This window comes from Stenella coeruleoalba (assembly GCF_951394435.1).
Source record: "Stenella coeruleoalba genome assembly, chromosome: X".
NCBI classification, from domain to species: domain Eukaryota; kingdom Metazoa; phylum Chordata; class Mammalia; order Artiodactyla; family Delphinidae; genus Stenella; species Stenella coeruleoalba.
The window spans coordinates 12,910,909-12,934,188 of record NC_137152.1 but is presented as its reverse complement, the minus strand read 5'-3'; the positions used below and the strand labels follow the sequence as shown (position 1 = coordinate 12,934,188).

General features: G+C 42.5%; 1 protein-coding gene across 1 annotated transcript in view; it reads right to left on the bottom strand.

Moving 5' to 3' along the window:
* Positions 1–23,073, bottom strand: part of TXLNG (taxilin gamma) — a 52,555-nt gene extending 29,482 nt beyond the window's left edge. The window contains exon 1 of the mRNA XM_079909800.1: positions 22,904–23,073. Coding sequence (XP_079765926.1) covers positions 22,904–23,005 — 102 coding nt within the window. The 5' untranslated portion in view covers positions 23,006–23,073. The remainder of the gene's footprint in view (positions 1–22,903) is intronic.
* Between the last annotated feature and the right edge of the window lie 207 nt (positions 23,074–23,280).

Sequence of the window (23,280 nt, the reverse complement as noted above, 5' to 3'; positions counted from 1 at the left end):
CTGCCGATGCAGGGGACACGGGTTCGTGTCCCGGTCCGGGAGGATCCCACATGCCGCGGAGCGGCTGGGCCCGTGAGCCACGGCCGCTGAGCCTGGGCATCCGGAGCCTGTGCTCCACAGCGGGAGAGGCCACAACAGTGAGAGGCCTGCGTACCGCAAAACAAAAAAACCCCAACCCAGTGCTATTAATACCATCTTCCCCAACTTTTTAAAAATTAATTAATTAATTTTTATTTTTGACTGCGTTGGGTCTTTGCTGCTGTGTGTGGGCATTCTCTAGTTGTGGTGAGCAGGGGCTACTCTTCGTTGCGGTGTGTGAGCTTCTCATTGCGGTGGCTTCTCTTGTTGCGGAGCACAGGCTCTAGGCGCGTGGGCTTCAGTAGTTGTGGCTCGTGGGCTCTAGAGCGCAGGCTCGGTAGTTGTGGCACACGGGCTTAGGTGCTCTGCGGCATGTGGAATCTTCCCGGACCAGGGCTCGAACCCGTGTCCCCTGCATTGGCAGACGGATTCTTAACCACTGCGCCACCAGGGAAGTCCCCCCAATTTTTAAAAAATAATTTTTAAACCGATTCCCTGAAAACCATTAGTCCAATATTAAGAATAGGGCTACAAAACCACAATGCTGGCTTTAAACACTGATGAAAGTCTGTTAAAAGAAAATTAAAATGGAAGATTGCTTATCTCTAAGACAGAATTTCTCAGAAGCATAATGATAATAAAACCCACAAAATACCAGAAAACATGGTGTCAAGCAATATCAAAAATATAATGAGCAAGCAATTTGTTGGAAGAAGCAGGAACATAAATAATTTTCACCAAGAAAACCCAAGGCCTCTTCTAAGATCAATTTTATTGAGAAGCCTACCTGAGGATTGGAATTGGTTATTTCTAGTTTCCCAGTTCAATTAGTGATTTTTCATAACACCTTTATTGAGATATAATTCACATACCATCCAATTCACTAGTTTTTAGTGTATTCACAAAGTTGTGCAACGATCACCACAATCTACTTTAGAATACTTTGGTCACCTCAAAATGAAACTCAGTACCCTTTTCAGCTATAAACCCCTAATCCGCCGAAAACTCCCAGCCCTAGGCAATTAATGTGCTTTCTGTCTCTATAGATGTGGTTATCCTGAACATTTCATATAAATGGAATCATACAATATGTGACCTTTTGTGTCTAGCTTCTTTCACACAGCATAATGATTTCAAGGTTCCTCCACATGGTAGCATGTATCAGTACTTAATTTCTTTTTACTACCAAATAATATTCCACTGTATGGACAGACCACATTTTGTTTATCCATTCATCAGTAGATGGACATTTAGATTATTTTCAATTTTGGCTATTATGATTATTTTCAACTTTGGCTATTATAAATAATTTTGCTATGAACATAAATGTACAAATCTTCGTGGGGACATCTGTTTACATTTCTCCAGGGTATATACCTAGGAGTGGAACTGCTGGGTCATACGGTCACTTTATGTATAACCCTTTGAGAACCCGCCACACTTTTTCTAATCGATTGCACCATTTTACATTCTCACCAGCAGTGGGTGAGGGTTCCAATTTCTCCACATCCTCATCAACACCTGTCACTGTCTGTCCTTTTCATTACAGCCATCACAGTTGGTGTGAAGGTATCTAACTTAATGGCCAGTGATGCTGAGAACGTTTTCATGTGCTTATTGGCCATTTGTATACTTCCTCTGGAGAGATGTTTATCCAGATCCTTTGCCCATTTTTACATTTGGGTTATTTGTTATTTTATTATTGAGTTGTAAGAGTTCTTTATAGACACTAGATACAAGTCCTTTATCAGAGGTATGATTTGCAAATATTTTCTCTTAAGACTGTCTTTCATTCTCTCAATTTTGGAGAAAACTCACAGTATATTTATTCACCTATTTCAAAATGCCATAGGTGATTTAACTGCAAGTTATGCTGGCTTTCAGATTAAAGGCATATAGGTCAATTACAACTACCAGAGACAGAAAAAAGACAGGTTAGAAAGGCCAAAATGTTCACCTAACTCAAAATAATAGCTGGTGGCAGGCTTCCCTGGTGGCACAGGGGTTAAGAATCCGCCTGCCAACACAGGGGACACGGGTTCGAGCCCTGGTCCAGGAAGATCCCACATGCCGTGGAGCAACGAAGCCCATGCGCCACAACTACTGAGCCTGCGCTCTAGAGCCTGTGAGCCACAACTACTGAACCTGTGTACCACAACTACTGAAGCCTGCGTGCCTAGAGCCCGTGCTCCGCAACAAGAGAAGCCACCACAACGAGAAGCCCGCGCACCGCAATGAAGAGTAGCCCCCGCTCACCGCAGTAGAGAAAGCCCGCGCGCAGCAATGAAGACCCAATGCAGCCAAAAATAAATAAGTTTAAAAATAGCCAGTGGCACTGAGCATAAATAAGGATGTTAAATTAATCTGTATAGCGCACAACCATCATATCTAACGTTATCCTTCTAATTTTATTTCACATTATCTTTAGCTAACACTACTTCTTTTTTGTCTTTCCAGACACTCCTTTCACCTTGAAATTCCTGCCATACATATTACATTATCACTTATTTGGTATGTACATCCTCCTAGATAGCGACAGCTTATGCATAAAAGGTGCTCAAGTGCCAAATGAGTGGAAAACACGAGGGGCCAAAATGGCTGCTTAAAACAAGCCATGGGAAGTATCTATAGAGAAAAACACCACTATTATTATTTTATCATTAGAAGCAGGACAGTATTACATTTCCTTTCTCTCCTGTACAGTTAAGTTTGATTTATTCTTCACATTTGCTAATGAAAGACTTACTCTGGCTCTACAAAATCTTTTTGTTTATGAATAAGCCCAGTTAGAGCTGGGCTTGTTTCCAACCCTAGTCTACAAATACTCTTGATATAGTAGGCCCCAATTTTCCCCACTTGAGGTTCCGCACTGGACCATTTGATATGAAGCAAATTCTTAGGGCCAATAACTTTATTTAAATTGTATATGATTTCTCAGCCTTCAACTCCTTAAGCAGAGAATTCTCTATCACATGGCCGATACAACTTCCTACTCTGCCCTCTTTGACACCCATTCTGGATGCCTTTGCTTGGTACACTCTCTTGGATAAACAACAGCAACAACAGCTAGCACTTATACAGCAAATACTACAGCCAGGCACTACTGTAAGCACCTTCCTATACTCACTAATTTAATCCTCACAATAATGTCAAGAGACAGTTATCATTATTATCTCTATTTTACATGTGAGCAAACGGTGGCGTGGTAAAGTTAAGTACCTAGCTGAAGGTCACAGACAGTAAATTGCCCAGCAAAGATCTGAACCCTGGCCAACTAATTTCCGAGTCCACGCTCTTAACCACGATGTACTGCTTCATGAGTCACCTTTGTCTACTGTACAAACACCCTTGTCCTGACCGAGCCGTCTTACAGAAGTCTATTTGATAACGGGGAGAGATGCTCCCAAAGTATTATATATAAAAAGAAATTACAAAATAGTATGCACCATGTATTATGTATATATACACAGACACACAAAGTATTGGGAGGAAATACATCTAGAAACAGATGAATTTGGGAATTCCCTGGAGGCTCAGTGGTTAGGACTCTGTGCTCTCACTGCCTGGGTTCAATCCATGGTCGGGGAACCAAGATCCTACAAGCCACGCGGCCCAAAAAAAAAAAAAAAAAAAAACAGTTCAAAAACTTTCACTTATGCTCCTTCAAATATTGTTGAAGCTAAAGAACCACCTTTCTTTGGCTTATTTTGTTTAAAAGAGCTTAAATGTTTTTAGTGATGGTTGTTCTTTTACTAAGACTGGTCTAAAGGAAAAAACAAAAAAGCCAACAACCACATTCACTCTCAAATTATTTCAACTACCATCTGCTTAAACCAGCTTGAATGCCTTTGACCAGTGCCAGACACGTGCTGAGCGCAGACACTCCCTGTGGAGAGCTGGGCGGCCACAGGAGGGGCAGGGGGGAAAGGCTGTGTACACAGATGCATTTCCCCATCCCCGCCAGAGGTCCTGAGCTCGCCTCTAGTTCCCAAAGAGTCTCGAGAAACTTATCAAGTAGGTAAAGGTAAACCTTCAGAACCTACAAGCCCCATTACCCCATTTAACCTTCTCCGCGCCACTGAGAGGTGGGTCTTAGGAAAATGAGACTCAGTGACATGAAGTAACTTGCCCAAGATCATATTCAAGTCAGTAAAATGGGCCAGTAAAACTCAAAACCAGGTCTGTCAAATTCAAGAGCCTATGTTCTCTCCATTACACCACTCCTTTCCCTTCACACATCAGCCTTGGAAAATGAAAGTTCAAAGTCAAACAAAGAAATCGGAGACATTAAATGTCTAAAAATACATACCATGCTAGATATACCAGCACGAATTTAGGAAAACATTGGGAAAGAGCTGGAGAGTTTTTAGCAGTAATTAACTCTGGGGTTTAGGGAGGCGAGACAACACTAATTTGGGAGTAGAGACATCTTTAAATAATTTTAAGTGATTATATTTAAGACATTGAAGGTTTTTTTTAAAAAAAACTTTTTGTGTCTTAGGATTAAACTAAATTATCTCTAAAAATCCTTTCAACCCTATGTTTCTAATAATTTCCTCTAAGAGTCATCAACGACGAAGCAGGAATGTGAAGACACAGAGCGCACGCCTGCCTGGCCTCAGACACCAGGCGCTTCCCACTCTCAGCATGGCCACGACCAGCCTTATTTGGTTTTGAAAATATGAACCTCTTTTGTAAATGTTTCCAGTATTTTGAGGGGCTTTTACATTTCCAAATACAAATTTTACAAACAAACCTACCCATAAAACTTACATTTTCATATGCTTTTTTATTTGTTATTTTTTTAAATAAGTGGTTGGAGTTGGTAGGTTCATGTGCTTTTTAAATTAGAAAAGTGGCAGACGATCTAAATAGATATTTCTCCAAAGACCCAAAAGGCACATGAAAAGATACTCAACATTGCTAATTATTAGAGGAACGCAAATCAAAACTGCAGTGAGGTTATTACCTCACACCAGTCAGAATGGCCATCATCAAAAAGTCTACAAAACAATAAATGCTGGAGAGGGTGTGGAGAAAAGGGAACCCTCTTGCACTGTTAGCGGGAATGTAAGTTGGTACAGCCACTGTGGAGAACAGTATGGAGGCTGCTTAAAAAACTAAAAATAGAACTACCATATGACCCAGCAATCCCCCTACTGACATATACCCTGAGAAAACCATAATTTGAAAAGATACACGCACCCCAATGTTCACTGCAGCACTATTTACAATAGCCAAGACATAGAAGCAACCTAAATGTCCACTGACAGATGAATAGATAAAGATGTGATACACACACACACACACAATGATATACTACTCAGCCATAAAAAAAAGAAGGAAATAATGCCATTTGCAGCAACACAGATGGACCTAGAGATTATCATATTAAGTGAAGTCAGAGAAACACAAATATATGGTATCACTTATATGTAGAATCTAAAAAGACGATACAAATGAACTTATTTACAAAACAGAAACAGACTAACAGACATAGAAAACAAACTTATGGTTACCATAGGGGAAAGAGGAGGGAGAGGGATACATTAGGAATTTGGGAGTAACATATACACCCCACTATGTATAAAATAGAAATAAGGACCTACTGTATAGGACAGGGAACTACACTCAGTATTTTGTAATAACCTACATAGGGAAAGAATCTGAAAAAGAAAATATATTTGTATAACAATCACTTTTTTTTTTTTTTTTTTTTGGCTGCGTTGGGTCTTTGTTGCTGCGTGCGGGCTTTCTCTAGCTGTGGCAAGCGGGGGCTACTCTTCACTGCGGTGCGCAGGCTTCTCATTGCAGTGGCTTCTCTTTTGTTGTGGAGCACGGGCTCTAGGTGCGCGGGCTTCAGTAGTTGTGGCACCTGGGCTCAGCAGTTGCGGGACACAGGCTCTAGAGCGCAGGCTCAGTAGTTGTGGCACACAGGATTAGTTGCACCGCGGCATGTGGGATCTTCCCGGACCAGAGATCGAACCTGTGTCCCCTGCACTGGCAGGTAGATTCTCAACCACTGTGCCACCAAGGAAGTCCCTAAAAAATTTTAAAATGGCGTCATTTCAAACTGGTAAAGGAAATAAACAATTTGAGATATCTCCCAAGTCATATGGGGGGAAAAAGTGATAACCCATCACACCCCTCCAGATATGTCAAGATTGAAACGTGAAAAATGAAAACCACAAAGAACTAGAAGTTCAAAGTGAAACTTTGGGGCTTCCCTGGTGGCACAGTGGTTGAGAATCCGCCTGCCGATGCAGGGGACACGGGTTCGTGCCCCAGTCCGGGAAGATCCCACATGCCACGGAGCGGCTAGGCCCGTGAGCCATGGCCGCTGAGCCTGCGCGTCCGGAGCCTGTGCTCCGCCAACGGGAGAGGCCACAACAGTGAGAGGCCCGCGTACTGCAAAAAAAAACAAACAAAAAAGCAGTATTATATTTTTTCACTATTCCACCACACCCCAGCCTCAGAGTCTGAAGAGTTGCAGGAGTTTCTTTCGAGTCATTTCAGGTCATCTTCTCCCTTCACCCTGCTCAACAGACCTCTGGGTCTGTCCCCACAAATCTTTACACTACACCTTCTCCTATAGTAGGAACACGATCTACTAAGCATGAATTTTTGTAGCCGTTCTGATATATCTCCTTCTTAAAACAATTATGAAAACTAAAATATCTCATTTAAACTTGGCCTCAATCTATAACTACGGCTAGGACATCTACCAAATCATTTTACCAGTTGAAAAAAAAAATAGGTTCAATCATGGACAGTTAACTCTTCCCAAGTAGAATCAGACAGTCAACAGCTAAGCCTATACATAGAACACACACAAGAGGGTTAACATACTGTATATAAGGCTAAGTTCTGACTGAAGGGAGAAAGGAAAAAAACCTAACATTTACTAATTGCTATGTGGTAGACATTTAAAATACTTTATTTAGTTGAGCCTTACAATTCTAAGACAGTGAGAATATTACTTCATTATACAGATAAACTAGGGAACAAAGTAGGACGTGAGTGAGGAAAAAAAAGCCATGATTTGAGACCTACATGTACTGAGCCTGGTATGAAAGTAGTGTTTCTATGTCCTAAAGAATCACATCTGAAGTTAAGAAACGTGAAAACTACCCAAATGTCCATTGATGGATGAATTGATAAATAAAATATGGTAAAGGCATACCTGGTTTTATTGTGCTTCACAAATATTGCGTTTTTTACAAATTGAAGGTTTGTGGCAACTCTGCATGGTCAGATGACGATTAGGACTTTTTAGCAATAACGTATTATTTAATTAAGGTATGTACATTGCTTTTTTAGATATAACACTACTGCACACTTAATAGACTACACTATAGTGTAAACAACTTTATATGCACTAAAAAACCAAAAAATTCGTCTGACTCACTTTATTATGTTATTTGCTTTACTGTGGTGGTCTGGAACTGAACCTGCAATATCTCCAAGGTGCACCTGTATATACGTACATTAGGATATTATTCAACCTTAAAAAGGAAGAAAATTCTTTCTTTTTTTTTTTTTTTGCGGTACACGGGCCTCTCACTGTTGTGGCCTCTCCCATTGCGGAGCACAGGCTCTGGATGCGCAGGCCCATCGGCCATGGCTCACGGGCCCAGCCGCTCCGCGACATGTGGGATCTTCCCGGACCGGGGCACGAACCCGGGTCCCCTGCATCGGCAGGCGGACTCCCAACCACTGCGCCACCAGGGAAGCCCAGGAAGAAAATTCTGACACATGCTACAACATGGATGAACCCTGAAGAAGACATTATGTTAAGTGAAAAAAGTCAGACACAAAAGAACATAGTATGATTCCCCTTATATGAAATACCTGGAGTAGCCAAATTCATAGAGAAAGAAAACAGAATGGTGGTTGCTTGCCACGGGCAGGGCAGGGGGAATGGAGTACAGAGGTTCAGTTTGGGAAGATTAAAAGGTTCTGGAGATGCATGGTGGTGTAGCTTGCACAACACTGTTAACCTCTTAATGCCAATGAACTGTACGCCTAAAAATGGTTAAAATGGTAAATTTTATGTTATATATATTTTACCCCCACCCCCCCCCCAAAAATCGTGATGAATCACAATTTCAAATATTCAAGTCTTTAGCAAATAAAATCTAACTTTATACTGGTCATCAGGAGTTAGTGTAAAAATATTCCAGTTGCTAGAATTACTGAATTGCTCCATTAGCAAGATAAAGCAGTTGAGTCAGTAATAAATGGTATGCCACATTCCTCAGAACAAGTCTTAGGAAAAGGCCCATGAAAAATAAGCCTATTCTCTTCTGACAGAATACAGAATAATCTTGGGAAAGATGAAACAAGAAAGAGCAGTCCCCACTTCTGATAAAACCAGAGGGCAGGGCTTCCCTGGTGGCGCAGTGGTTAAGAATCCGCCTGCCAATGCAGGGGACACGGGTTCGAGCCCTGGTCCGGGAAGACCCCACAGGCCCCGGAGCAACTAAGCCCGTGCACCACAACTACTGAGCCTGCACTCCAGAGTCCGCAAGCCACAACTCCTGAGCCCACGTACTACAACTACTGAGCCCGCGTGTCACAAATACTGAAGCCCACACGCCTAGAGCCTGTGCTTTGCATGCAAGAAGAGAAGCCACTGCAATGAGAAGCCCGCGTGCTGCAACCAAGCGTGACCCCGGCTCACGACAACTAGAGGAAGCCCGCGCACAGCAACGAAGACCCAATGCAGCCAAATAAATAAATAAATAGATAGATAAACAAAATTTATTACAAAAAAAACCAACCAAACACAGGAGAGCAGCTAACAGCAGCCAGGTGGTGACCAGGACATTTTAAAGCTTCAGAATCCTGGAAGGCTCAGGAATTCTGAGCTACCTCTGAAGACAGACGAAAAAATTGGTTATCAGGTGGGCAAATAGCAGTGTCTGCCACAGTTTAAAACAAAATGAAGGAAGAGCAGTATAAGGGTATTCTGAGATACAGAGGCAAACAGATGAAACTGCTAAGGATGTAAAATGGTGGTTTCTGGGAAGTGGGAATTGGGATGGGGACAAGCAGTTCGGGGTTTTGCTCTTCTGAAAGCCTTGCGTCATTTGACCTTTAAAATTAGGTATATACATCACTTAGATTTTTTTTTTTTTAAGCTGCTTTTGAAATGGGTATGGGGGAAAAGGCATGCAAGCACTGTAGATGGGAATATAAAGTTGTACAAACTTTCCGAATGGCAGCTGGGTAATATGTTTCTAAAATATGGGAAACATTATTAGATATAACCCACATTAACAAAAGCTCCCTGGGGTAATCAATAATTTTTAGGTATGCAAAAAGACCCTGAAACCAAAAAGTTTGAGAACTGCTGCCCGGCTGCAGTAGAGGAGGAACAGAGAAAGACGAGAGGCCAGCTCAGTGAAAGCATGGTCTGAGAGGGCTCCCAAACCAAGCAGATCCATCTCTAGGGAACACACCCTGGGACCGGGTGGGAGGACGGAGAGAAGAGTGTCCTTTCCTTCCTGTTCAACCACACCTAACAAATCAGCCTCTTTCCCTTTTGGTTAAGTCACTACAGTACCAATCACTATAATCCACATGGGTGGTGAGGGAGAATTGGTATAAGCCATTTTCCCTTGGCCTTTCTTTGTTGCTCTGGTTCATTCAAAAGCCTCTCCAACAGTAGTTGATATACTTCCTTGCTGAATCCTCAGAACTGTCTTAAAGGCAGGTATGATGAACAACAGCCTCAGTGATCAGGTAATCTTTTTTTTTTTTTTTTTTTTTTTGCGGTACGTGGGCCTCTCACTGCTGTGGCCTCTCCCATTGTGGAGCACAGGCTCCAGACGCGCAGGCTCAGCAGCCACAGCTCACAGGCCCAGCCGCTCCGCGGCACCCGGGATCCTCCAGGACCAGGGCACGAACCCGCATCCCCTGCATCGGCAGGCGGACTCCCAACCACCGCGCCACCAGGGACGCCCCAGGTAATCTTAAGTAATGTGTCCAGTCACGGACCTAGGACCTAGAAAGCAGAGACTGAATTCTCTTCTTTCTCTATAATATTCCAAAGAGTATGTTCTTCCAAAGTATGTTAAAAATAAACAAGTGTGGTGATGGCCACACAATCTGAATATACTAAACACCATCGAATTCTACCCTTTAAGTGGATGAATTGTATGGCATATGAATTATACCTCAATAAAACTGTTAAACAAAAAATGAATGAACACGAGCAATGACAGAGTTCTGAGGAGGGACACAAATTGGAGGCAAGGTAAGTTTAGGAATCATCCCAACTTTTTGTTTTGTTTTTCGCTGCACAGCTTGTGGGATCTTAGTTCCCCAACCAGGGATTGAACACAGGGCCCTGGCAGCAAGAGTGCCGAGTCCTAACCACTGGACCACAAGGGAAGTCCCAAGGAGTTGTCCCAGCTTCTAACTTTAGGCAGCAAAAGGCTCCAGAGTGATGTGTCACAGCATGTAGAGGACAAGGGAGCACACAGAGGCATTAATTAGGTAAATGAGAAGAAAAGAGGGGCAAACCAGTGCTGAAGTTAGGGCAAAGGCAACTGATTTCTCCCACTGGTGAAGAAGACAAGAAGGAGCCAACAGAAGCAAGAAGAACTACAGTCCTGCAGCCTGTGGAACAAAAACCACATTCACAGAAAGACAAGATGAAAAGGCAGAGGGCTACGCACCAGATGAGGGAACAACATAAAACCCCAGAAAAACAACTACATGAAGTGGAGATAGGCAACCTTCTAGAAAAAGAATTCAGAATAATGATAGGGAAGATGACCCAGGACCTTGGGAAAAAATGGAGGCAAAGATCAAGAAGATGCAAGAAATGTTTAACAAAGACCTAGAGGAATTAAAGAACAAACAAACAGAGATGAACAATACAATAACTGAAATGAAAACTACACTAGAAGGAATCAATAGCAGAATAACTGAGGCAGAACAGATAAGTGACCTGGAAGACAGAATGGTGGAATTCACTGCTGCAGAACAGAATAAAGAAAAAAGAATGAAAAGAAATGAAGACAGCCTAAGAGACCTCTGGGACAACATTAAATGCAACAACATGCACATCATAGAGGTTCCAGAAGGAGGAGAGAGAGAAAGGACCCGAGAGAAAATATCTGAAGAGATTATCTCAAAAACTTCCCTAACATGGGAAAGGAAATAGCCACCCAAGTCCAGGAAGCGCAGAGTCCCATACAGGATAAACCGAAGGAGAAACACGCCGAGATACATAGTAATCAAATTGGCAAAAATTAAAGACAAAGAAAAATTATTGAAAGCAGCAAGGGAAAAACGACAAATAACACAAAAGGAAACTCTCATTAGGTTAACAGCTGATTTCTCAGCAGAAACTCTACAAGCCAGAAGGGAGTGGCATAATATACTTAAAGTGATGAAAGGGAAGAACCTACAGCCCAGATTACTCTACTCGGCAAGGATCTCATTCAGATTCGATGGAGAAATAAAAAGCTTTACAGACAAGCAAAAGCTAAGAGAATTCAGCACCACCAAACCAGCCCCACAACAAATGCTAAAGGAACTTCTCTAGGTGTGAAACACAAGAGAAGGAAAGGACCTACAAAAACAAACCCAAAACAATTAAGAAAATGGTCATAGGAACATACATATCGATAATTACCTTAAACGTGAATGGATAAAATGCTCCAACCAAAACACACAGGCTTGCTGAATGGATACAAAGACAAGACCCATCTATATGCTGTCTACAAGAGACCCACTTCAGACCTAGGGACACATACAGACTAAAAGTGAGGGAATGGAAAAAGATATTCCATGCAAGTGGAAATCAAAAGAAAGCTGGAGTAGCAATACTCATATCAGATAAAATAGACTTTAAAATAAAGAATGTTACAAGAGACGAGGAAGGACACTACATAACGATCAAGGGATCAATCCCAGAAAAAGATATAACAATTATAAATATATATGCACCCAACATAGGAGCACCTCAATACATAAGGCAACTGCTAACAGCTATAAAAGAGAAAATCGACAGTAACACAGTAATAGTGGGAGACTTTAATACCTCACTTACACCAATGGACAGATCATCCAGACAGAAAATTAATATGGAAACAGAAGCTTTAAATGAAACAACAGCCCACATGGATTTAATTGATATTTATAAGACATTCCATCCAAAAACAGCAGATTACACTTTCTTCTCGAGTGCGCACAGAACATTCTCCAGGATAGATCACACCTTGGGTCACAAATCAAGCCTCAGTAAATTTAAGAAAACTGAAATCATATCAAGCATCTTTTCTGACCACCACGCTATGAGATTAGAAATGAATTTACAGGGAAAAAAACGTAAAAAACACAAACACATGGAGACTAAATAATACATTAATAATTAACCAAGAGATCACTGAAGAAATCAAACAGGAAATCAAAAAATACCTAGAGACAAATGACAATGAAAACACAACAATCCAAAACCTGTGGGATGCAGCAAAAGTAGTTCTAAGAGGGAAGTTTATAGCTATACAAGGCTACCTCAAGAAACAAGAAAAATCTCAAATAAACAATCTAACCTTACACCTAAAAGAACTAGAGAAACAACAAACAAAACCTAAAGTTAGCAGAAGGAAAGAAATCATAAAGATCAGAGCAGAAATAAATGAAATAGAAACAAAGAAAACAATAGCAAAGATCAATAAAACTAAAAGCTGGTTCTTTGAGAAGATAAACAAAATTGATAAACCATTAGCCAGACGCATCAAGAAGAAGAGGGAGAGGACTCAAATCAATAAAATTAGAAATGAAAAAGGAGAAGCGACAACAGACACCACAGAAATACAAAGCATCCTAAGAAACTACTACAAGCAACTCTATGCCAATAAAATGGACAACCTGGAAGAAATGGACCAATTTTTAGAAAGGTATAACCTTCGAAGACCGAACCAGGAAGAAATAGAAAATATGAACAAACCAATCACAAGTAATGAAATTGAAACTGTGATTAAAAATCTTCCAACAAACAAAAGTCCAGGACCAGATGGATTCACAGGTGAATTCTATCAAAATTTAGAAAAGAGCTAACACCCATCTTTCTCAAACTCTTCTAAAAAATTGCAGAGGAAGGAACACTCCCAAACTCATTCTATAAGGCCACCATCATCCTGACATCAAAACCAGACAAACATACCACAAAAAAAGAAAATTACAGACCAATATCACTGATGAATAAAGATGCAAAAATCCTCAACAAAATACTAGCAAACAGAATCCAACAACACACTAAAAGGATCATATACCATGATCAAGTGGGATTTATCCCAGGGATGCAAGGATTCTTCAATATACGCAAATCAATCAATGTTATACACCATATTAACAAGTTGAAGAATAAAAACCATATGATCATCTCAATAAATGCACAAAAAGCTTCTGACAAAATTCAACACCCATTTATGATAAAAACTCTCCAGAGGGCTTCCCCGGTGGCGCAGTGGTTGAGAGTCTGCCTGCCGATGCAGGGGACACGGGTTCGTGCCCCGGTCCGGGAGGACCCCACATGCCGCTGAGCAGCTGGGCCCGTGAGCCTGCGCGTCCGGAGCCTGTGCTCCGCGATGGGAGGGGCCGCGGCAGTGAGAGACCCACGTACCGCAAAAAAAAAAAAAAAACACCTCTCCAGAAAATGGGCATAGAGGGAACCTGCCTCAACATAATAAAGGCCATATACGACAAACCCACAGCAAACATCATTCTCAATGGTGAAAAACTGAAAGCATTTCCTCTAAGACCAGGAACAAGACAAGGATGTCCACTCTCTCCACTACTATTCAACATAGTTTTGGAAGTCCTAGCCATGGCAATCAGAGAAGAAGAAGAAATAAAAGGAATACAAATTGGAAAAGAAGAAGTAAAACTGTCACTGTTTGCAGATGACATGTTACTACACATAGAGAACCCTGAAGTTGCCACCAGAAAACTACTAGAGCTAATCAATGAATCTGGTAAAGTTGCAGGATATAAAATTAATGCACAGAAATCTCTTGCATTCCTATACACTAATGATGAAAAATCTGAAAGAGAAATTAAGGAAACATTCTCATTTACCACTGCAACAAAAAGAATAAAATACCTAGGAATAAACCTACCTAGGGAGACAAAAGACCTGTATGCAGAAAACTACACACTGATGAAAGTAATTATAGATGATACCAACAGATGGAGAGACATACCATGTTCTTGGACTGGAAGAATCAATACTGTGAAAATGACTATACTACCCAAAGCAATCTACAGAATCAATGCAATCTCTGTCAAATTACCAATGGAATTTTTTACGGAACTAGAACAAAAAATCTTAAAATTTGTATGGAGACACAAGAGACCCCAAATAGCCAAAGCAGTCTTGAGGGGAAAATAACAGAGCTGGAGGAATCAGACTCCCTGACTTCAGACTATACTACAAAGCTACAGTAAGCAAGACAATATGGTACTGGCACAAAGAGAGAAACATAGATCAATGGAACAAGATAGAAAGCCCAGAGATAAACCCATGCACCTATGGTCAACTAATCTATGACAAAGGAGGCAAGGATATACAATGGAGGAAAGATAGTCTCTTCAATAAGTGGTGCTGGGAGAACTGGACAGCTACATGTAAAAGAATGAAATTAGAACACTCCCTAACACCATACACAAAAATAAACTCAAAATGGATTAGAGACCTAAATGTAAGACCGGACACTATAAAACTCTTAGAAGAAACATAGGAAAAACACTCTTTGACATAAATCACAGCAAGATCATTTTTGATCCACCTCCTAGAGTAATGGAAATAAAAACAAAAATAAACAAATGGGACCTAATGAAACTTCAAAGCTTTTGCACAGCAAAGGAAACCATAAACAAGACCAAAAGACAACTCTCAGAATGGGAGAAAATATTCAGGAACGATGCGACAAATGATTAATCTCCAAAATATATAAACAGCTCATGCAGCTCAATATTAAAAAAACAAACAACCCAATCCAAAAATGGGCAGAAGACCTAAATAGACATTTCTCCAAAGAAGACATGCAGATGGCCAAGAAGCACATGAAAAGTTGCTCAACATCATTAATTATAAGAGAAATGCAAATCAAAACTACAATGAGGTATCACCTCACACCAGTTAGAATGGGCATCATCAGAAAATCTACAAACAACAAATGCTGGAGAGGGTGTGGAGAAAAGGGAACCCTCTTGCACTGCTGGTGGGAATGTAAACTGATACAGCCACTATGGAGAACAGTATGCAGGTTCCTTAGAAAACTAAAAATAGAATTACCATATGATCCAGCAATCCCACTACTGGGCATATACCCAGAGAACGCCATAATTCAAAAAGACACATGCACCCCAATGTTCACTGCAGCACTATTTACGATAGCCAGGTCATGGAAGCAACTCAAATGCCCATCGACAGACGAATGGATAAAGATGTGGTACATATATACAATGGAATATAAGCCATAAAAAGGAATGAAATTGGGTCATTTGTTGAGACGTGAATGGATCTAGAGACTGTCATACAGAGTGACGTAAGTCAGAAAAAGAAAACAAATATTGCATATTAAAGCATCTATGTGGAACCTAGAAAAATGGTACAGATGAACCAGTTTGCAGGGCGGAAATTGAGACACAGATGTAGAGAACAAACCTATGGACACCAAGGGGGGAAAGCAGCGTAGGGGTGGGGGGGGCGTGGGGGTGGGGGTGGGATGAATTGGGCCATTGGGATTGACATGTATACACTGATGTGTATAAAATGGATGACTAATAAGAACCTGCTGTATAAAAAAATAAAATTAAATTTAAAAAATTTTTTTAAAAAGGAGCCAACAGGTCTGGAAAAGGCCCTGTCAGAATGCAGCTTCTCTGGCTGCACGCTCTCTCCAGCAGGGGTTTGTGCTACTATCTCTAGTGGTTGGTGCTAACATCTATCTTAGACTGTGCACATCGTTTGCCTTTTAATCCAAGGATAATGGCACTCGATTTCACATTTAACTTCTATGGCCATTTCTTTTATTAAAAGGAAGGGTGCTGGACTCCATAATTTGCAAAATCACTTCAAGCTCTAAAACTGTAGTTCAGTGATGAGCAGCAATCTGAGAGATACCTGTATTAGCCTGAACACCTATCTAGGTGGCAAAAGGATCAGAAAATAAGATGTTAATTCCCAAAGCTACTGAAATGTGCTTGGGCCTGATCTACTTTGCAGAAGGGCAGGGGCCAGGCCACACATTTAGCATCTTCAAGCCACAGACTCCTGAGATGTAAAATGGTCCTCTACTTTTTACAGGTTACGTAAACGCAACACCCCTGTTCCAAATTTATGAAGTCATCCTTCGCCAGCTCCACATGGACCAATCATGATGCACCTTTGAAACATCAAACCTTCTCTTTTTCTTGTCCTACTTAACCCAACCACTTCAGCTGTTTGTTAACACTGTGCTATGCAGACTCTGAGAGGTTAAAAAAAGGGTCTCTCTCTAAACCCTCTACCTTTTAATTCATCCAAACTACACTTGGAGGTGCCTTTGCAGGGAGTCAAAAGCACACTTCCTAAATCAAATATCTTAAGGTCAACCTGGGGCCTAAGGCAATGAAACAAAAGCTATAAGGCTCAAAATTCCCTGGGTTCCTGGATTACAATAGCTTTCCTATACCCCCAATGACCTAACCCCACCCTTTGTAACTTGATTTCATTCAGCAAAAACCATTACTCATTTTACCTATCACCAAGTTTTACTCACATTCAACGAAGAGCACATTTTTATTTACCATCCTCAAGAAGTGTGTTTAGAGAGCACAAGAGACATGGAATATGGCTAATGGCTTTGGAGCCCAGAGACCCCGGCCTTTGAATATACCACTTACTACCTCGTGTGTTGCCATAGGGAGGTCAACCTCTCAGTTTCCTGATCTGTAAACTAGAGATGCACAGCACCTACCTCCTAGAGTAGTAAGATAAGCTGTAATGAATATATATTGCTACCATGCAGAACTGTTTATAATATGTGAATAAGGATGCATTTGCAAATTATGCATTCTCACTTTTAAATATGATCCACATGTCAATCTAAAACATCCTTGGGACTTCCCTGGTGGTCCAGTGGGTAATACTCCACACTCCCAATGCTGGGGGCCTGGGTTCGATCCCTGGTTGGGGAACTAGATCCCGCATGCATGCCGCAATTTAGAGTCCACATGCCACAAGTAAGACCTAGCGCAGCATAAATAAATAAGTTTAAAAAATGAAACATCCTTAACGAAACGTGCTTCTAAGCTACTGGCACATCTTCCTCAACAAACCATTCTACTTTGACCTGAATAGGGAAAGAAGAAAAATGAACAAGTGGTAGTTTAGCAATATTACTCGTGGCAGACTACAGAGTAGGAAGTGGGGGTAATGGGGGTCGTCCTGGGGACATTTTGGAAATGTAACACAGAATGCAAACCAGCACCCTGAGCAATAAATGTTAATAAAATTATGTTGCCAGCACAACAGGACAACAATGGTCATTTTATATATCTTTTCCTTCAAGTAATAAAATTTAAGTAGTTGTAAGTCCCAAGAGCATTTCAACTAGGAAATAAATTGAATCATAAAAACATACTCAAGGTTCAAACCCTTAAAGGGTCACCTAACCTATTTTATCCTCTTCTAGAAATGCCCCACTTGGGAAAATTTTAAACATAGCTAATTCTCAATGTTGATGAATACTATATTAAACTTGTATACCACTTTACACACTTTAAATACTGTCACATCCATTACATTAACTAAAAGTTACTGATAATCGTGTTAGAACCAAACAAAAAGTAACTGGGAAGAAGGGGGGTGGGGGGGGAAGAGGCAAAGGGATTTCTTTGGGATATTAGGTTAAAAAAGTGGAAACTGTAATCGTGTTAGAACCAAACAAAAAGTAACTGGGAAGAAGGGGGTGGGGGGAAGAGGCAAAGGGATTTCTTTGGGATATTAGGTTAGAAAAGCGCAAACTGTCCATGCAGTAGGGTACATCAGTTGCGTTATCAATTACACGATTATATACCAGCTCTAGGCCAACTTCACCAACTCTGAGCTGTGTTATTTAATTTGAGCAAGATTTGCTGTTGTTGTTTTGACTGAGCTTCAGATGCCTTATCTACATATCTAGGGATACCACCTATTCTGCAGAGGTAAGGAAGATATCAGAATGCAAGCACATTTTAAGTGCTGAGCACAATGCAGGAAACAGTGAGAACTCGAATTCCTTTCCTTTGAAGTACAACTCTCTGCAAAGTGCAAAACCCGAACAGCATATCTACTGAAAGGAAAACTATTATAGTGACTCCTTCTGTGAAGAATCCCACACAAAGGGAAATCACATGTGACCTGTTTTATGGAATCTGGATTTGGTATATACACTCCTAAGTAAAACTGCTCTAGTCAAGACCGATATAAATGACACAAAATAACATATACAACACCTTCCAGTAATGTAATAAATAACTGTGGCATATTACGATCTATGAATGTGGTATTGCTAGAGGGATGTGCTGTATCTGGTCTGCTCTCATGACTGCTTTGCCCGTTTGGTTCTCCATGAAAATAAAACTTACCAAAGTTTGCTGATAGAATTAGATGACAATGTCGTAAAGCGAAGATCACTTTGATTCTTATTACTTAATCTCTGTGCTAGAAGAGTGGAAATTCATCATCAAGTCCGCAAATGGGGAGAAAAACAAGACAACGAAATGGTTTCTTCCTACCCCATACTCTCGCCCCACCCTGACCTGATTTCTCCTCATTAAGTCTATCACTGAGAGATTCTGGGAAGAGTGAAGGACACAAAGGTTGGAAGATAGATTTACAGAATAACACCCTAAAAGCAAGAGAAACGGATCTTTCATATATGCTAGCCTCCCCACCAAGTAAAATTCTACATGCCCGGCACTGGGCTGAACGTGTCACATCAACTTTTTTTTTTTTTTAATTTTATTTTTACTTATGTATTTTCGGCTGTGTTGGGTCTTCGTTGCGGTGTACAGGCTTCTCATTGCGGTGGCTTCTCTTGCGGAGCACGGGCTCTAGGCACGTGGGCTCAGTAGTTGTGGCGCACAGGCTTAGTTGCTCCGGGGCATGTGGGATCTTCCCGTGTCCCCTGCATTGGCAGGCGGGTTCTTAACCACTGCGCCACCAGGGAAGCCCTCAACTCTCATACTTCACAACAGTCCTATGCGGTAGGGATTAGCATCATCGCCACTTTACAGATGATGCAATTGAGGCTTAGAAAGATTGCGAAACCTGCCCAAGGTTGCACAGCTAATAGGTGGCAAGAGCCACGGACGGGTCTTGACTCCAAATCCATACTATTTGCCCACTACCACGCTACTTATTACTGTAGTGTAGATGAAAGGGTACTTTCCACACTCGGCTTCACCCCTTGGGCAAATCACTTGACCTTGCTGAGCAATTTGTCATCTATAAATGAGGACAATGACAGTTGCCCAGCCTTCTCCACAGCACCTGAGTGATGCTGAAAGACTTAATGTATGTGCAAAAATATGCTATAAAAACTATAAGGCAACATGTAAATGTAACATTTCATTAATTTGAGCATAGATTCCATATATCTTTATCCTTCCTATCTGACCTGAAAATAAGTTTTTAAGAGTAGTTAAATAATTTTTAACACTCCCAAGCAAAAATCTAGGGGGAAAAAAATCAACCTTAGACATTCTGGAAAAGGCAAAACTATAGAGACAGTAAAAAGATCAGTGGTGGCCAGTGGTTTGGGGGAAGAGAGGAAGGGATGGAGGTTCTTAGGGCAGTGAAACTGTTCTGTATGATATCGTAATGGTGGACACATGTCATTATACATTTGTTAAAACTCTTAGAATATAAATAAACAGCACCAAGAAGGAACCCTAATGTAAACTATGGACTTCAGTTAATAAGAATGTATTAATATTGGCTCACCAATTGTAACAAATGTACCACAATACTGCAAGATATAAATAATAGGGGAAAGGGGTGTGGTGTGAGGGGATAAATGGGAACTCTGCAATTTATGTTAAATTTTTTGGTAAACCTAAAACTGCTCAAAAAATAGTCTATTCGTTTTTTGAAAACTCAACCTTATAAAACAAATTCTAGTAAAAATACAAACAAACAAACAAAAAAAACCCCACAAATTCTACACAAGGATTTAGGAAGTACTATGAAGGAGCTTGGTGTTCTAAAAAATGCCTGGAATACTTGACAAAGTAATATCCCATCTTTTTAGACCAGTGCTGTCCAACAGAACTTTATGCAATGTGCAATGATGGAAATATTCTAGATCTGCTCTAACACAGTAGCCGCTAGTCACATTGGCTACTGAACACTTGCAATGTGGCTAGTATACTGAGGAAGGGAATTTTTAATTTTACTTAATTTTAATTAACACTTAAATAGCCACAGGTGCCTAGCGGCTATCACATCAGACAGCAGTTTTAGACAATTCAAGAGACTCTTAGAAATGTACTGTAATGTTAAAAGAAAAAAGTCACCTTAAGAGACCATCCAAATAGCAGTAGTTATGAAACAATGCCACAATTACCTGAGGTCAAGAGTGACTAGATGGTTAAGACAAACAGGAAGCAACAAAGCCCATCTCCAATTGTTTCTCACTTTTAAGTCCCATAATGTAACCCAAAAGTGACAAAACGGTCACTGTTCCTTTAATTCCTTCAATATTTTCAAAACAACTCAATTAGTTAAACACCATTTCTGCTTCCTGAAAAATAGGGCTGAGGTCAAGTTAGAATTACGAATATATTTTCAAGCTAGTGGCTCAGAGGAAATAAAAAACGAGGGGTCCGAAGAAAATAACTTAAAAAGTGACTTCTGCAAACACAAGATATTCACCCAATTTTTTAAAACGAAAATTCAGAAACTAATATTTAGCCATGTATTTCAATTCCACGTCATAGTCAATTGTAAATCAAAAGGAAAAAAGATGCCCAGAAAAGCCTGAGCAAAGAAGAATGGTGCCTGAGTAAGTAAACAAAACTGTGACAGTACAGACACACCTGACTATTCTTACCCAGCTGTTAAGCAGAGAACTGCGTCAAAGGGTCATTACCTCTTCGTCGTTTAAAATGCTAGTTGATTAAACGTCAGTTCCTAGTGCTGACTTTTTATCCTTAGACTAGGGGCATAAAAAGGAACTCATATCCTCAACTGCACTGGCTTTTTATCGGAGTCCTCCCCTGGGGGGCCTATGAAATCAAACCCTGAGATTGAGGCTCCCCACCCTCAGGGAATAAGTGAGGTGTCCAAAGTGACAGTGTTGAATCCCTAGAGTTCCGTTCGGTCCAGCTTCTTTTTCAGTCCTTCAAGTACTGGATCTTTCTTTTAGAGTACAAAGAGAGGGAGAGAAAGACAGGTAATTGAGAAGCAGTAACACGCTCATGAAGACAGACGTGAAAACACCTGACCTTAGAAACAGGCCTCGAAAAGCTAATTCTTGACACTCTGCGCAGAGGTAAAGCGAACCTTTGTTCTTTTTTTTTTCAAGTTCACGAGTCGCATTAGAAAAATATTATTTCGTAATTTCCAACAGGAGTGATCTTTAAGAGTATTCAAACGCATAATTAAGTGACATTAAACAGCCCCGAGTGATCAAGCACGACGTCCAACAACTTGAATGTTTCAATCTGTTCAAACGCAAGGAACGAGACGGGTTTCCACCTTTCCAGTCCTTTTCCCCGCACTTCTCTCTTCCTGGGCCCTGAAAGCCCTGTATCCCGTTTGTTGTGCAATTTTTTTCGAACTCCACCCACTGACTCCAGAACAAGTGGAATTCTCCCATTCTGAAGGTCGGGATTTTCCTCCAGAAAGGGAGGGAGACACTGAAAACTCCTTGACTTGAGTCAAATAAGGCAAGGGGAACAATCCAGCCCGACTCCCAGATTAAGAGAGACCAAAGGCCAAGCTGGGGGAGGCGCTCAAGTTTCCGCTCACCAAGGCGGCGGGGGGGGGGGGGGGGAGAAAGAAAGAAAAGGGGCAGAAATAAAGAGCGAGAAGGGGAAGGAGGGAGGGCTGGATTGGGAAGACCGGTTATCCGCGATGCTGCTCCCAACTGTGCGGGACCCAGGTCCTCCAGCATCTTCTCCCCACGTGCAGCCAAGCCCGTGGCGCCCACAGAGCAGCCGCTGGGCCTGGGTCCCGGGGGCCGAGAGGCCCGGCTCGCCAGCCCGCGCAGTGGCGGGGAGCGCAGGGGGGCGGGGGAAGGGGGCGCAGCGCAGCCCCGGCTCCCGCGCGGTTATCTTACTGCGCAACAGCCTCGCCCGCGCCGCCCGGGCGCACCCAGCAGCGCGCCCCGCGCACCTGCCCGGCGCGAGGAGGGCGAGCCAGCGACCCCTGGAAGCCCAAACGGCGGCGCCCAGCGCTAGGAGCACTGGAAGCACGCGGAGGGCGGGGGCTGGGAGAGGGAACACCTGGCGCCCGGGGCCCCGCGGCGCCGGCCGCACGTGGCTGTCACACCTGGCGCGCCCCCGCCAAGCACCCCTTCCCCCTCCCACTCGGCTGCGCCCCCTGCCCTCACTCCCGCCCCCGCCTCAATCCCCAACCATCGCCCCCTCCCACCCCATCCACCCCGGTTCCACTCCCCTCACCTGCTCCCACCGTCGTCACCCTGGGAGCGAAGAGGGCCGATGGTCGTCCCGTGGCTAAAGGTAACCCGGGAGAGTGAAGAGGTGCACCCCGAAACAGCTAGCCCCAGCATTCCCCGGGCCCAGCAACAACGCAGGCACCCCCCAGACTGACCTTCTGCCGCGGGCTGCGTCGCCGTCCGCCCCGTCCGGCCTCAACTGCCTCCTCGGCGCCGCCGCCTCTTCCCCGCGAAGCCTCTTCTACCCGCGTCGCCATGAGGTGACGGCAGCAGCCAAACAAGCAGCCCGACAAGGGGCACGGAACCTCGCAGGGCCTCGCGCCCCACCCCTGAATCCCCCAGCCAATTGCCGCATGCAAGGCTCCCCACGTGACCGGAGGAGGTTGGCCCCTGAGGGGACGGAGCGGGTTGGGGGTGGGGAGCATCGAAGCCGGGGCTGGGCTACTGCAGGGCCGAAGGGCGAACAGAGGCCGCCCGAGCCTGCGCGAACGAGGAAAGGGACTCTGGAGCGGACTACAATCCCAGCAGGCTG